This window comes from Vulpes vulpes, chromosome 7 (genome assembly GCF_048418805.1).
Source record: "Vulpes vulpes isolate BD-2025 chromosome 7, VulVul3, whole genome shotgun sequence".
Taxonomy (NCBI): Eukaryota; Metazoa; Chordata; class Mammalia; order Carnivora; family Canidae; genus Vulpes; species Vulpes vulpes.
The window spans coordinates 63,599,489-63,616,914 of record NC_132786.1 but is presented as its reverse complement, the minus strand read 5'-3'; the positions used below and the strand labels follow the sequence as shown (position 1 = coordinate 63,616,914).

Below are 17,426 nucleotides of genomic sequence, written 5' to 3'. Positions count from 1 at the left end.
ATGCTCTCTCCCAACTGGGAATCCCAAATGGGTAAATAGAACCTATTGAACTGCATCCATTCAAAGTCCATTTCCAAACACTATAAACTATTACACGTAATATTTAGTTCACCCTAGCTTTAGAATAATTTGAATGCAAATGAATGCTTTTTCGATACCTGTATGAATTTTTACTTCAAATTATGTAAAAAAAAAATCTCCTGAGTAATAAAAGTTAATGTTTCTTCCCCAAAAAGGGATCAGATACACAGCTGTACTTTCTAATAAGCAATAACTTTAAAGCAATGTCTGTTTTTTTTCTTTAGAAAGTAAAAGTTGTGCATTAAATAAAAGTAATGCAAATGTATGAATTGCTGTAAGTAATCACCTGTTCCCTCAACACCTCTCAAATTCATCTTCTCTTCTCCAATCCTGACACCACTGTCCTGGTTTAGCTTCATAGAATCTCTCATAATTATAACAAAGTCCTGATATTTGCTGCTTCCAGTCACATGTCTTTCAAACCTGTCCACCCGACTCTTGGCAGAGTGATGTCTCCAAGGCGTAAGCACTGCAGTGCCATCCTTTTCCTCTGTTTCCCGACACCCATTGTCCTTAGCACGAAATTTAAGCCCTTTATCTGCCCTTCAGGGTCTCATATATGTCTTTGTAAATGTAGCCATTAATACTAGTAATGAAGAAGAGGGAAGACAAGGAGGGAGGCAGAGAGGAGGAAAAGAGGAGAAGGAGGTGGAGGAGGAGGGAGGAGAGGAAGAAGAGGGGAAGGAGGAAGAGAGAGGAGCAAAAAGGGGAGGAGGAAGAGAGAAGGAAGGAGGGGAGGGAAGGGCCAAGCACTTGGCAGAAGACGGTCTAGGTGCTTCAGACTCATGTCACATTCTTCACAAGGGCCTTCGCCAGGATCTAACCATGCTGACACCCTGATCGCAGACTTTCACCCTCCATAACCGTGAGAAATAAACTTCTTTGTGCAGAAGGTACCCCATCTGTGGGATTTTTGTTAGAGTAGCCTGAACAAAGTTCAAATGCTTAAAATCTTTGAAATTCTCAGAGTTTGGCATCAATAAAAATGCTCTCTAAGGAGCTCAAACGAAAATTAGGCACTGAAATTATGTCACCCCTGATTGCATTTGAAATAGAAATATACCTATGTGTATATATACGTATGAAGATACAGACATACACCCATGTATCCGTGTAAGGACCCTAAGGGAAGCTGTCGTCGTTTAATCTCCCCAACGGAAACCACATGGCTGAACTTTTCAGAGCATTTGCTTATAATTCCTCTAATCTATAACTCACCCACCATATATTACTTTCTCTAGAATTTGTTCAGGCAATTTCTTCGTGAGTTTTCACCTGAGAAAGCTGAATTATTGAATGCATATATAATGAAAAACATTAATCAATATTTCATCATGGAATTAATTTTTATTGACTACCAGACTAGTATGGCAGGGGCAGTTGTACTTGTGTCTTTAACAATCTGCTTCTCTATTAAATGGATTCTTCTTTAGGACTTTTTAAATCAATTATTTATTTATTTGAGAGGGAGATAGAAACCGAGAGAGCGTGAGGGGGCAGGAGGGGCAGAGGGAAAGAGAATCTTAAGCAGATTCCACACCCGGCCCAGAGCCCAATGCAGGGCTTGATCCCAGGACCCTGAGATCAGGACCTGAACTGAAAGCAAGAGTCAGATGTTCAACCCACTGCACCACCCAGATGCACTGAGGAAATTGCTTTTTGACTTTCTACCTAGAATATACTATGCAGCAGGATCTCCTATCATATATCATATGATATAGATGATATAGGTATATGATGTGTGTGTATATATGATATGTGTGTATATATATGCACACATAAAATATATGTTTAAGAATTATTAGTTATAATTGATATATTATTTTTTTAATTTTTATTTATTTATGATAGTCACAGAGAGAGAGAGAGAGAGAGAGGCAGAGACACAGGCAGAGGGAGAAGCAGGCTCCATGCACCGGGAGCCCGACGTGGGATTCGATCCCGGGTCTCCAGGATCGTGCCCTGGGCCAAAGGCAGGCGCCAAACCGCTGCGCCACCCAGGGATCGCTGATATATTATTTAATATATAATTTTTTAGATAATATATTAACATATAGTATACATTTAATAATAATATATAGTGTATTAATATAATTAAGAAAAATATATTTACATATATTTTTGAATAGATTTCTATTATTCTTTTTAAGTTGACATTCCACAATATGACAAATTGTAATACTCATGACCGAGTTTCCTATGGTAATTGTATTGTATGAGCAATTTTATGTTAATGCTTTGCATAAACTGACGCATGTCACTTGATTATATAACAGTCAAAGCAAATATAAGGCCAGAAAAGTTTATAAATCACTAAGAGAGGATTAACATTTCAACCAAAGAGGAGTTTATTAACTAATCTCCAACTGACATTGGAAATTGATTTTAGTTTTCTATTCTATCTTTTTTCTTAAAAGTTTGCAAATCAAGTCAAACAGACAGATTGAGGTATAGCAACACCTCTTATCTCGAATCCTCTGTTAATGCTTCCAGCCAAGAGTCATTGTCTAGAAACCTTCATATAACTGCTCTTCTCTCCTATGCACAATATGTAATATACCTTCATCACCATGTGCTTAATCGGGAAACCCCCTTATTTGGAATGTCTCCCAAGGAATCAAATTAGGCCTAATTATACTTAATGGTAATGACTGCTTCTTAATTTAGATGGTAATTCTGCTTAATTGAGATGCCTTCAGGTGTCTAAGTGGTGCTCTAGTAAAGAGTATTGGTATGTATGAGTGCATCAACCTGGAATGTCTTGTTTCTTTTCTCAACATTTCACCAGAATAAATGAAGAAAGGCAAAGAATTTACTGAAGCAATATAACACAAGATTCCCGAAATTTAACTTGTTAATTGTTGAGTGTTCAGAATCAACAAAATGTATATGAAATCATTAGAAATATCTATTTAACTGTGTACAAAGATGAGAAAGAACCTGAAATTCCTAGAATGAGAGAAATGTGTATATCCAAACAGCATACGTTCATTATTTTATTTATTTTGCAGTTTGGCCACATTGAAAAAATCAGCTTCAAAATGTCAAAGAACACACCTTATGCATTTTAACAGATTTTTGCCCCCTGGAGTCTGGTAAAACAGGAAAATAATGGGATCCAAAATATATCAAACACAAAATATGAATCTGATGATAACCAAAACCTCTTTCTTTGACATTTTGCTTGCGTACATGTGGTAGACACACTGGTTATCATAACCATCAGCCCTGCCTTCTGGCTTCCAGATGGTTCTTTCCTCAGGCACCCTAGGAGCCGGACCATGGGCATTTGACTCAGCTGGACCTGAAGGGAAGTCTGCTTGGGACATTCTAGAAAATTTCTTTCATTTTTGAGAAAGACATGCCCCATTTCTTCATTGACCATGATTATCTCACAGTCATTTTGTGACCTCAGCGGGACGAGCGTTATTACTGCTCTGGATACAGAGCAGGAAAGAGAGGGCAACACCTGAATTGTCAACAATGTTCCTGAGCTCCCAAATGAAACCTTGAATCTCTCTGGCTCTACCCTTTTGTTATGTGAGATGTTTCTTAAAACTTCTTATAACACCTACAGCTGAAAACATCCTATCGACACACTGAATAACCTATTATTTCATTTCCATATGGCACCCCTCCCAGTGATAATGGAATACATAGCTGCAGAAATAACTGACCTTCTTGCAGAAAAGAGAGCTAATGAAGTGCCATCACAGTGCCGTGAAAGGAAACCCATGTCCTCATCCTGCTCTAGGAGCAAAATAGCTGTGAAATCTTTAACAGGTACTTTACGTTCCATGGATCTCAGTTTCTCACCTGTCAGGTAAAGGGTGTTCAGACAATAGAAACTCTAAGCTTCCTTTTAGATAGAGATTTCAATTATTCTAGTAGGTATGGGAAAGAAAGAAACTCAAATATATAGACATATCTGTAGTATAAAAATATTCATGATTAATCATATGTGATCGGGATTTAAATGAATTTTGAAAATACTATAAGGGTGTTAATCAAATTTCTTGAAGCTTTAGCTTGGAGCCATTGCCTGTCCTATCAGAACACCATAAGTTTACTGTTTTTTCCTTCAAAAGACTTCAGTACTTTAAAGCCCTTTATCCGACATTTAGAATTACAAAAATCCCTATCATTCATTACAGCGGAAGCCCACTCCATTCCCCAACTGACACAGAGAGAAAAATATGCCATCAGCACGACTCTCTTTGACTCTATTTGGCTTCTCTGCATGATATCATGCATATCCCAGATCTCAGCAGCTAACAACACACTTGTGAATTCCAAATTTACCTCTACCAGTTACATCCACTTGAATGAATATACAGCAGGCACCTCACTCTCATTATGCCTAAAACCAAACTCATTATCTCTTCCCATTAAAAAAACAAAACACAAAACAAACAAACAAAATAAAACCAACAGCGGTTCGTAAGGCTCTTTCCCTGGTTCCAGGTAGGGAGAAATTATATTATTCCAAAGTGGAACAATTTGGAGAATAAAAGAAGGTCATTATTAATAATGGTGTGGGAACCGCAGATGTAGGGCAGGGTGTCCCTGGAGGGGCTAGAACATATGTTCATTCTGGTAAGAGTTTCACCATCCCCCACCAGACCCATTCTTGACTCTGTCTTGATCCCATTTTGCCTGCACAGTTACTGTACCATATCCTTAAGAGTTGCCAAGAGAGTAGATCTTAAAAGTTCTTATCACAATAAATCTGTAACTATGTGAGATAATATGCATTAACAGTTTAGCAAATAATTACATTATACACCCTAAAGTCAAACAATATTATACATCAATTATATTTCGACAAAACTGAGGGGCAAAAGAGAACATAGACCAGAACCAGTAAGAGGCAACCAAATGAAGAAAACTTACTTTCTATTTGAATCCTAGACTGGTCTTCCGATAAATGTGGATACACACACACACACACACACACATGCTTGAGCTTGTCATCTCAAACAGCAAACTGTACGGGTGCATGACACGTGCTAGCTTATCCATCTTAAACCGTTGTCTGAGTCAGAGTATTGATTGCATCAGCTACACAGAGGTGGAAAGCGGAAGCCTTACCTTGTCTGGATCCGTTGTGGTAATGACCCACACACAGTGCGCATTGTCTTCGTACTGAACTGGGTAATTAGGGGATGTAATGATGCCACTGGGTCCCCGCAGATTTGATCCACATGTTCTAGCTAAAAATACATAAAGGTGGTGTTACTTTCTGCAGCATTCTATCTTTGTGGTGAAGACAGAAACATGGAAGATTGAACTACGTATTCATTAATGATGATAAAAAGTGGTTCATGAACTCAAGTTGGTAAAGGAAGTTTGCTTAGCCATCAGGACCCTTGTTTGGTCTCTGCAACTGAACCCAAGGCATTACCGAGGTCACAAAATGACCTCGTTCATTCTGTCAATCACCACGGACAATGTCAAATCAAATTGGTCCACCTCAAATCCCACTCTGACTCAAAGAGAGTCTGCATACACATGTGGCTAGACACGGATGTCATAGACGGAGGGGGAACACAGGTCAGGGAAGCTCCAGGGACCCCCACCGTGCCCTACAATGTAGGACAACTTCATCTTTTCCACTGTAAATGAGGACAGCGGGACAGATCATCCCCAAAGTGTCTTTCAAGCTTTAGATCCTATTCTGCAATCAACTATGCAAATTTCTTTACAGCACAATGCAAACAGGAACTTCAAATATAGTTGACAATTTAAAGCAAGAAAATAGACACAGTGACTAAAAGGAAAAAAAAAATTTTTAAAAGAGAAACTACCTTAAATTAAAAGACTAAGCACATTATAGAAATGACATAACCCAACAAATATGACTGTTTTTACTCTACAACAAATATTTCAACTGACCTCCATCTTAAGAAAGATTTATTTTTCAAATCAATAGATAATGTTTAGAAATCAAATGCCAGCTTGCAATGCAATCCAGTCTTCACATTAATAATTTGAACTGGGTTTGAGAACAAAGTAAGAGAAATGGATTTCACAAGAAAGAACTAATGTAAGGCAAGCTCTAGCTCATTTTCCTTAGATTTCCTATCACACAAACTGATTAAACTGTCATCCAGTAAAAAAAAAAAAATAATAATCGTAATCAGAACCCATCTCACCTTTGTTCTTTTTCTTGGCTGAGCACCCACTACAGGTTGGGCATTGTTTTGGGAAATTCAGTCACAAAATTAAGAGAACAGGACTCTGGCTTCTGGGAGCCATCGTATAGCTGAGGGATCAGGAGAAACCATTTCACTGAACTCCTTCTAACAACCCCCAGGAATATAACACAAATCATACCTATTCCTGATAACAGGCCTTTATTATGATGATTAACTGACAGATCTATCTTTCCTACACGGTTGTGGATTTCTTGACCTTGGAAAAGCATCCTTCTCTTATCGTTAACACCCATATCCAGGGTCTACACAGTTGCTGACATAAAAATGTGAAGAGTAGGGATCCCTGGGTGGCGCAGCGGTTTGGCACCTGCCTTTGGCCCAGGGCGCGATCCTGGAGATCCGGGATCGAATCCCACGTCAGGCTCCTGGTGCATGGAGCCTGCTTCTCCCTCTGCCTGTGTCTCTGCCTCTCTCTCTCTCTCTCTCTCTCTGTGACTATCATAAATAAATAAAAATTAAAAAAAAAAGAAAAAAATGTGAAGAGTAGGCAACTTTTCAGTTGTATGATACTCACAATGAAGATAATTAGCTAAAAATTAGTCTACTATACATCAATTAGCAAAAACACGGGGGTAACCGTTTACAATATCTGCATGTACTTTGCAAATGGACAAGGTTTCTTAAGTAAGATGTGTAGGACAAGATTACTTAAATAAAGTGTGTAACAGATGGCCTGGCTTTCAAAATTCAGTAGGTGGTCCTGGCTCGAAAGGTCCTCCAACAGGGAGCTAACTGAATACAAACAAAAACATCTAACTCTGCATTCAAAGGATCGAGTTTGAGGAACGTGTTCTCAGAAAGGATTATGAGCTTCCAATGTGAACTTTTCCTAAAGCTCCTTGTTAACAGCATTCATTGGGAAACGTTAGAAGTTAACACTAATAAATGTTGAGTTACAATACCCTTATGTCACATGATCACCATTCTTTGTTAAATTTCAAACTGAAGAGCTGATACAGACATAATGTCATGTTACTCGATAAATATTTTTTGACACTTAATAGTATCAAAGTGCCATTCTAAGTATTTCAAACTTAAAAAAAAAAAAACCACATATGAAGAGTGAGTGAGTGCAGTCAGGGACTAATTTGTTACAACCCCACTGACAATTTGTGCCCATCCAGTCATTAGCCCCAGCTGTCACTCTGCTGGAAGGTTCACCAAATCTGACATCCTGCCAATGGCCTTGCGTCCCACGCTCCCACGCGTCTGCTTTGAAGCTTGACCCTTAACTTGACTTATTCAAATTGCCTACCAGCTCTCCATGAAATTCATCTCACCATTGCTTGGGGAAATATGATTTTTAGTGATTATATAGTTTAGTGAGATAACCATTAGTAAAATGTTTTTGTAGGAAAGGAGTACATTTCCCACAGTTTTGTTCATATTTAGGACTGGGTTTCGCATAGTGACTGATGAATCCAGTCGCTTTGGAAGTATTTTTCACCAGAAATTGTCAGATTAATCCATATTTTTTTTTCTTTTTGTCTTAGAAGTATATCTCTATTCTTGTGATGTATTTTTCTAATCCATTAACTTTATTTCCCATACTTTTAGTCAAGCCATCAAATAATTAGCAGAAATGAAATATGTGGGAAAATCCAGGGCATATCCCCTTTTGATGATTAGAACAATACCTAACATTTGATCATTTTCCCCATAAATACTTGTAGTTTTTAAATAGTAGAATGGCCTCAAATAACACAATCTAACTATAATTATTTAATTCTAATCCTTCACTTGAGGAAACTGTTAAAAACAGCTAGGACCTTAGTCTTTGTGCTTCTAAATCTTCCCATCCTCATCATCTGCTTCTTTATTAAATGACGATACTATCGTCATCACACCAATCATGATTCATTAGGTGCTGCTTTCATTATCAGGGCCCTCCTACTAGTCAAGGATAATCCTCAGATTTTGCACTGGCAACTACTCAAAGTTCAGTCATCTCTGTGTAGAGTCTTTACTGAATAATAATGATGTACTTTGATTTATCACGATTTCTATGTATTATTTATCCAGGTGCACATGGTGGTTGCCATGCAGACTGGACATTGCTGAATCTCCTGCAGACAGTCTGTGACCTGTTTTTTGTTTTCTATTTTGTGGTTCTGTGGCGGGGTTATACAAAGTGGTCAGTTCCCTGAATTATAGAGTCGAGTAAGCCACACTGCTCGCTCCATCACACCCCATAACTTCCTCCCCATCAGCTTCAAGCACCTGAAGACTAATTTCCTTCATATCCACTGCATGTCACATTTCTTTTAAAAGCCTAATTTTCATGAAGAATAAGAGGAGCTAGAAAGGAACACAGAATAGCCTGAGGGACAAGAGAGGAACCAGGATTATAAGCTCTACTGAAATGTGTCCGATGGGTGGGCATCATACATGGCAGAGCCCTGGGAATGTTCAGTTAGGGTGCATCTGAGCCCCAATTCCTCCCCAAGATCTTGTTTCCTAAGAAGATGAGGAAGAAGCCAGCCTGCAGGGCAGGAAGGAGGCAGGGGAGTTGAGGGGACCTCCAGGGCATGCAGACCCTCCTAAAGGAGGATGGTTAGTATCAATTTATCTGCAAACCACGTTTGTGCTGCTTTGCCAGTGATTTTTCTGCTATAACTGAATGGGAACTCAACCAACGTAGTGGACATTCATAAAACCATGCTATAATCTGATTCAGGTGGCTAGAACCCTGAAGATTTGTCACCCTGCCTGTCTCTTTCCACTTCTAGACTCTGCTGACTCCTCAGTGCATCCTACGAGGATCATGTGACTTTTCAGACTAGTGCAAACCTGTTAGCTTAGCAAAGCTGTCCTGATGATGACAGAGCAATTGCACGATGCCCTTTGGGGCAAGGTGGCGGGACTTGCTCCCAAACACCTGCTTCTGTACTAAACAGGCATTCAGGTAGTCATCATAGTGTTTCATTGGCCAACCTAATGAAGTAATGATAATCTTGTAATGTCAAGCTAGGTTTTACAGCAAGATTTAAATACATTACCATAGTTGAAATGTATATGTTCATATGTATTGTAGTTGAACACCACTTTCCTTCCTGCTAAGGTCTCTCCATTGTCAACATTTTCCTGGAAGTATAACACCTAATATAAAGGAATACACACTTAAATGCTTAATAATGCTTAATAAATGGTCTTTGGTACTCGTCATTACCTAATGTACATCTAATATTACTCACGTGGCAGTGCTCTAAACTTGGAACTCAAATTTTTCTTATATGTGTTTAATGTTTTTAAAATTAAATGGGCAGCCCCAGGGGCACAGCGGTTTAGCACCTCCTGCAGCCCAGGGTATGATCCTAGAGAACTGGGATGGAGTCCCACATCAGGCTCCCTGCATGGAGCCTGCTTCTCCCTCTGCCTGTGTCTCTGCCTCTGTGTGTCTCATGAATAAATAAAATATTTTTAAAATTAAAAAAAAAATAAATTAAATGAGAATTCACAAAATGATAGTTGAAAATATATCAAGAGGGGATGTGGACAGGGAGAAAAAAACTGATTTTGAATGCAAATATATGCCATTTATCTATTTAATCAATGAATATTTATTAAGTACAAAACATATTTGCTTCACAGAATTTATCTTATGTAATACGATGTAATAATTTGTCTATTTATGTAAATCCAGTTCCAGGAATCCGTACTGTTCTATAGTAACTATTTAATTAATCAAGATCATTAGAGACAAATATTCTAATTGACTAAATTTAAATTAAGAAGCTACCTGGACATCTGAAGCATGTTCCAAACGCATTAGTAATATATTAGATACTCTATTTCTTGTATGTTTTTAGGAGAAAGCACTTTTATCAGCCAGAGCTTTTAATATTTATTTCTTGATTGTCAACCAAAGCAGAGAACATTATGTCATAGAGGTTAAGAGTTGCTTTTCTTAACCACAGCTGAGTTCCAAGCCTGGTTTATGCAGTTACTGGACATCTAATCTTAATGTATTTCATTCTAACGCCCTTCAGTTTGTTTAATGAGTGTAATAATCATAACTCCATCTGTGATTGCTCTAAGGATTGAAGGAAGGACACCAAGGGAGGCAGTTAGCACGTGGCCCAGTATGTTCCAGCTGTGTGTTACCCAAATGCACACTTACTGTGAGTAGGGCACAATATCAAGCATGGGCTATGTAGCAGAGAGAAAACAAAACCAAAATCCTTCCTTCTCAATCCATTAACAAGTAGACACGCACCATCTAATCTAATATGTGGAAGACGTAGCAGCTTTCTAGAAAGGTCTGAGTGAAGTTTGGGGGAGTATCTGCAAAGGGCTTACTCAGGAATCTGGTGGTCATGGAATGATTCTGGAAGACATGATGTTTGAAGAAACATCCTGTGCAGGACGGACAGCCACATGGACACCTGGGGCAAGTGTCCCACATGAAAGGACAACCCATGAGAGGAAGTTAGGTCAGACTTTCCTTATATTCTAGGAAATCAAATCAACATTAGTGTTCAAGTCATTCTATGTCAACAGAATTTGAGAGTACTATAAAAATGCAGAGCTTTATTATTTCCAAAAACCTAATAAGAAAGGAAAAAATGTATTTTTCACCTAAGTAGTCTTCTACTAAAAAGTATAAAACCTTGGGAGTCTAGAAGCAACAAGAGAAACTTTTCCAAATCCACTGGAATTCCAATAAAAGTTCAAAGTCTGTAGGTCTCTTTAAACCTCTGAGGTCACAGCTATCTGGTAGAATAATCAGTAAACAAAATATCACCTTAAAATGGACTTAAAATTTAATCTGGAAGAATGAAGAGTCCTCCCTCGGGTATAAGTGGCCTTTTGACTACTACATACGAGGTCATTTCTGCATGCACAGAAAATATGGGTAGGAAGGAATAAATGATAAAAGTTCTTGGTAAATGACAACTTAATACGTGGAGGGTAATTATTAGCTAATCGAACCCAGAATATCAAGGTAATAGCTTTATCCTATGATCCCCTGGGCTCTAACTGGCTTCCATGTAACCACAGTTACAACTGCAAATAATACTTCACTTTTTTTTTTTTTTTTTACATGCTCTTTCAACTCAGTGAGCAACTAAAAGTATTAATTCCCCGGATCAGAGTGCATTAGCATTAAAGGAAGTTTTCTCTACTAAGGCCCTGTAAATATCAATGGAATGAAATGCCAAGCTGAAACATTTTACTTAAACAATAAAACTCTGTCCTCTTCCTGTGTTTGTTTGTTGACTTTAAAAATCTACTGCCAAAGAGACTACATAGTTTTAAACAGCTCATAATATTTTATCCCATGAAAAAATTATTATAGTTGTTTTTATATCCCTAAGTGAAGCAAACGGAATTTCAAACAAACCCTCTTGTATAATTACCAAGCTATGACAGCCGTTCACCTATTTGGTAACAGGAGGAAAAGGTAAGGCTGTCCCCATCCTTGAAGCTAATTAGCTAATGTAAGCGTTGGCTAACCACACCAGTGTCCAGATAGGAAAGGTCACTTCTGACTTGCTGCAATTTATCACACGTTTCCATCAGATAGTCCTTTCGTAGAGAAGCCATGATGATTACCGAAGAGTTAGAGACCCTTCATGAAGATGGGAACCTTGAGAATCACTTCTTAAATCCCCTATCTGAAATCTCATAATGGGTGCAAAGCTCAGACCAGGGGCATTTTACTGCATTCGATAGATGGTTGAATTTAGGACACGTTGGCTGAAATGATCAATGAGGGCTCCCTTAAAGGCTTGGAATGAATCAGGAAAACCCAAACCATCATGTTCTCTTCTTACATGCTATTTATTATGGTGATAGCACAGACTGGAAAATGAACTCAGAAAATTGCACTTGGCGTTTGGGACCCATCGATAGTAAGTAATCTCACAGTCTGTTTTGGGTAGTATTTGAAAAATCATTAAGGTTCATGGGATCTGTCTCCCCCTACATTTTAGATATATCACAAGCTATCTTTTTTATAGAAATAGGTATAAAACCTCCCCTTTAATTTTTTTATTTTTTATTATTTTTTTATTATAAAGATTTTAATTTATTTTTTCATGAAACACACACACAGAGAGAGAGAGAGAGAGAGAGAGAGAAAGAGAGAGAGAGGCAGAGACCCAGGCAGAGGGAGAAGCAGGCTCCATGCAGGGAGCCCAACGTGGGACTTGATTCCGGGTCTCCAGGATCAGGCCCTGGGCTGAAGGCAGGTGCTAAACCGCTGAGCCACCCAGGGATCCACTTTAATTTTTTTTTTTAAATCTCTGCTTAAAAAATTTTTCTTCAGCTCTTCTGTAATTGATGAAGCAGCCATCATTAGAAGCACAAAGAAGCCAAATTTAAGGAAGAGAATGATGACAGACCCAGAGATCCTAAATACTGCCAGCCTGAAAAACATATAAATTGTAATGGATGAGAGTATATTGTGGTGCCACCCAGGACACAGGCATGACGCAGTGAACACACTTATTTTCTTCATATCTACAAGGGTGTTATTACTTTCCCACTCGCTGTGCTCAGGAGCTGGAGCCGTGATGTCCACAGTAAGCACTGGCCAGTGTACCTACTGGGCATGTGAGACATGGCTAGTCCAAGCTGAGATGGGCTATGAGTTTAAAATACACTGGATTTCCAAGAAATAGCATAAAAAAGAGAGAAAGGTTATTTTTTTTCTTTAAATTGACTATAGGTTAAAAAAGATAATTGGGGAATATTGTGTGAAATAAAATGTTAATAAAATTAGTTTCACCTGTTTCACTTTTGCTTTTTTACTGGCTTTTAATCTGGCTACTAGATTTTTTTAAAGATATTTTTAATTACATATATGGCTTGCATTTTATGTCTAGTGGAGAGCACAAATCTAGAGGCGCCTCTAAGCAATCCTCCATAGGGTCAGCCCACAGATGCACTCATGCATTTGGCCATTCAGCTGTGTGAGTCATTGATTACATCATGACACATGGTGATTGCCTGATGTGATATAAGGCTCTGCTTCCCAGACTAGAGGAATGTATGTTCCTGTTGGCTTTGAACAAGGAAGCCAATCCTCTTCCTTGAGGACCGTGTGGCTAGGAGGTGAGTACAGGGTGGAGAAGGGGCAGGTTTCTTATTTAACCATGATGCTCATAGATAACCCTTTTTCAGTCAGAGACTGGGGTACTCCTGTACATACCACTCTAGCTTTTTTATCCATATTGCTTATAGCTAAAGCTCAGCACTGATACAAATATGCTGCCAACAGATAAGAGAGAAGGCTGAATGATCACCAGCTACCCTCTCACTCATGGCAAGCTGTAGGTGATATAGGGAAGAAGGAAAGGGAAAGGGAAAGGGAAAGGGAAAGGGAAAGGGAAAGAAAGAAGAAAAAGAAAGAAAAAAAGAAAAGAAAAGAAGAAAAAGAAAAGAGAAAGAAAGAAAGAAAAAGAAAGAAAGAAAGAAAGAAAGAAAGAAAGAAAGAAAGAAAGGAAGGAAGAAAGAAAAAGAAATAAAGAAAGGAAGAAAGAGAAAGAAAGAAAGAAAGAAAGAAAGAAAGAAAGAAGAAAGAAAGAAAGAAAGAAAGAAAGAAAGAAAGAAAGAAAGAGAAAGAAAGAAAGAAAGAGAAAGAAGATGTTGTATCTCTTCAGGGAGTCATTCTTCCTCTCCTTCTTGTGGAAGGGTACCCCCTTTGCAGAGACTGCTATTTCCCTTAATATCTATTTCCCCTTTCTTCCACGGAAATAGAATCATTTGCTGTATATTTGGCTGCCTAGACTCAAAATTATATTTCAAAGTCTCACAACCAGGTTAGAATATTTGGCTGGAATTTGGCTGGTGGTACTGAACAGAAATGCACGTGATGTTTCCCGGGCCCCATCCTTAGGACACCCCTGCTGGCCTCTCCCTATGTTCCTCTAACCCCCTGCATCCTGGTACCTGGGATATTGGACAGCACCTTGGCCTGCGGCCACCGGGCTGACAAGGTGAGTCTTGAGGCTGCGTCCATCCCTGGGACAGAGCTCTACTCTGGTCCTGTCCTGCCTGACTCCTACCTTCTTCACGAGAGACGATCACATTTCCATCTGGTTCAAGCTCCTTTTGAGTTATTTTTGTCACCTAACCTTTATCACCTAATTCTAAATAGTATATCTCAAATTCTCCTCTTTACAACATTTCAAGACTTTAAATTTTTTTGTTTAATATTTTACACTCCAAATGTACTAAAATAGGTATTTCTTTAAAATGTTAAGTTTTAAAACAAATATTTGTTATTGTCCCCTGGACACACTCTGTTCTGGTTAAGGTATATAAGGTTTGATAACATACATCCTTCATGGAAATGGCTTCTTAAGAATTACTTCCAGCAACTATGGCTCATGATTTCAGAAAGTTAAAAACTAACTGGACAAGAATTCAATTGAGCAAGCACTAAAAGATTACTCCACAGAAAATTAAGGAAAAACCATTGAGTCGTCAGCTGGGAGGAGAAAAGAGGGGACGATAGAGGTGCATACTCTTCCCTTCTGGGTACGAGAGCGGTGGGTGTTGGAGAGCGATGGGTCTCTCATGGGAAACAAGCCAGGGGCACTACACTACAAAGATCCCACGGGAGAGCCTTTCTCTTCTAACATACCTTTCAGTAGGACATGAGAATCTTAAGAGGCTCCCCGCGCAATTACCTCTGAGAGTGAGGTGTTTGGAGATGGAGGATGGAGAAGGCTTCCCCCAGCCCACAGCCCAGGTGGGGGGCCCTGTCTGCTAAGAGGTGAGAGCCTCTGAGTGTTTGATACCAATTCAGGTTGTATTCATTGGGGTGGGGGGGGCAGATTCCTGACAGAGCGTCTTGAGCTTAGATTTGGGGCAAACAAAGAAAAAGTTATGGATTAAGAAATAAGAATCAAATAATAGTCTACATGCATATTTCCTTTATGTTACTCCAAAATATCAATTTAAAATGAGTGCATATTTCCTAGTTTTGCCTAGTTTGGGCTTTTAAAATAATGACATATGTTTCTGGTATAGAAGAGCAAGGAAAACATTAAAGAATAAAAGTATTTTCCCCCCTTAAGGGAAAAAATGATACAGGTGAATTAGTCCTCATTTATTTCTAAGAACATTAAACACTACCATCCCCTGGTAGGAACATGACTCTTGTGGTCATTCCTTTGCAAGCCAGGTACTGTCACTTTAGTATTAGACAAAGGAGCCTAGAGACAAAGTACAGAAGGGTGCAGTGTTCACATTTCCTAGACCAGAGAGATTGGTCTTAGGTCCGCCTCTAAGAAGCATGGGAAGGAGCGTCCTGAGGCCAGGACACACTCTGTCCTCAAGGTCATGCACGTGCCACAATGGTGCACTTCCCACAGGTTACAAAACTTCAAGCCGTTATAGGTAAAGGGTACAACAGAGCAAATCCTGCAACACGGTCTTTTATCTTAGATAAGCTAGCAACGTGTCTGCTAACTACTTGATTCCACAGGATATATCTGACATTGTTTAAAATTCATAAAGTATGAATCTTAAAAAAGGCTATAAGGAGGTATAAGATATTCTTCTATGTAACTTCCCTTTTTATTCCTTGGTCAACTTTGTGCTTCTGTTCCCTCCTTCCTTTAAAAGTGTCGATTTGCATAAATTATTTTATGGCATAATTTTTTATGGGAAAAAAAAACTAGTTTTCCTTCAGATTTTATTAATTTTCCATGTTAAAACCAGTTTTCTGTTGGTTTTACTGTGGTTTGTATAATTCTGGTAGGACTGTTCGTATACTTCCTGGCAGTGACAAATCAACACTTTGACATCTTTAAAGAAGGAGATGATGATACATTATTGTGTTCTACTACGTCAGACATTAGTTTAAGACCATTTATCAGTGAAATATTAACTCAGGATATTGCTAACAAACTCCCTTTATCACTGGTATCATCAAAACCCAAGAATTAACCTCACTGCCATTGAAAGGTGAGCATTTTTAGATTTGCAGGGGCGTGCATAAAACTTGCCAAAGAATCCGGTTATGTAACCTATTTTCATAATATGCAAACTGTGTATATATATAGATGAGTGCCAAGATGTACTGAGTAAGTGTGTATGCATGCATTTGAATGATTAGATTTGCTCACATGGTTTCTGAAATTTAAAAACCACTAATATCCTTGGAAATGCTTGCTTCCTAACCAATTTCAAAGACCTATTTCTTTCCCACCCACCTCACTAGGGAAATGTGCATCCTTACCCTCCTTGTTCTGCTTTGTCTGTACACAGCACACACAGTGTTGCTTTGCACTTCACTCTCACTGTGCATTAACAAAACATGCCAACCGTGATGAAAGACAGAACCAGAGTGACGACATCATGGCATGCACCTTACCTCGGCAAATGGGCCGATGGTCGCTCCACGCAGCCAGTGTCTCTGTGACTCTCTGACAGGTTATGCTCTTGGATCCCTGGAGCACATAATTGTCCTCACAGGAGAACTGCACATTTGCACCAACCCTAAGCAATTGAAAAACAAAAACAAAACAAAACAAAAAAAATTAATCTCGGAAATCTTCTTTAAAAAAAAAATCAGCACGTGCTGTTGGTGTATTATGCCATCCAATCATTATCATACTTCAAGCAATCCACTTGAGATTATTCGTAGATATAGCCCTGTAATTTAGTACAGGTTAGTCTGAAGACCTGGGTTCAAATTTCTGTTGTGCCAACTCCATAGCTAAATAAATGTATGGACTTTAATTTCTTATCTCTATAATAGACAAAATGACAAAGGTGACCTGACTTGATACCGTAGCCTAAGTGAGAATATGTGTGAGAAGCAATTGCATGCCCTAAAAATAAAACAACATTGCAGTCATTCCTTGTGAATGAATATCTACAGAAACAAGGATTAAATCAGTCCAGGTTAAGAAAATATCTGAGTACGTAGAAAGGCAAGTACTGCGTGGCACCACTTACATAAAGGGCCTAAAATAAAATAATCAAACTCACGAGGGGCTTGGGCAGTCGAGGTGGGGTGTTATTAATCCACTGGCATGAAGGCTTACTTAAGTAAGATCAGATGTACAACATCGAGCCTCGAGGCAACAGTAACGTGTACTTATCATTGGCTAAGATGATAGACTTAGATAGACTTTACATGTTTCATCACAATAAAATAAAATAAAA

The 17,426-nt window shown here is 38.7% G+C and overlaps 1 protein-coding gene across 2 annotated transcripts in view; it reads right to left on the bottom strand.

The window, feature by feature from the left end:
- Positions 1-17,426, bottom strand: part of CSMD1 (CUB and Sushi multiple domains 1) — a 1,871,666-nt gene that overhangs the window by 517,747 nt on the left and 1,336,493 nt on the right. For both annotated transcript variants that reach the window (XM_072763911.1, XM_072763912.1), the window contains exons 9-10: positions 16,630-16,754; positions 5,173-5,294 (exon numbers count right to left, since the gene is read on the bottom strand). In XM_072763911.1, the coding sequence (XP_072620012.1) occupies positions 5,173-5,294; positions 16,630-16,754 (247 nt within the window). The remainder of the gene's footprint in view (positions 1-5,172; positions 5,295-16,629; positions 16,755-17,426) is intronic.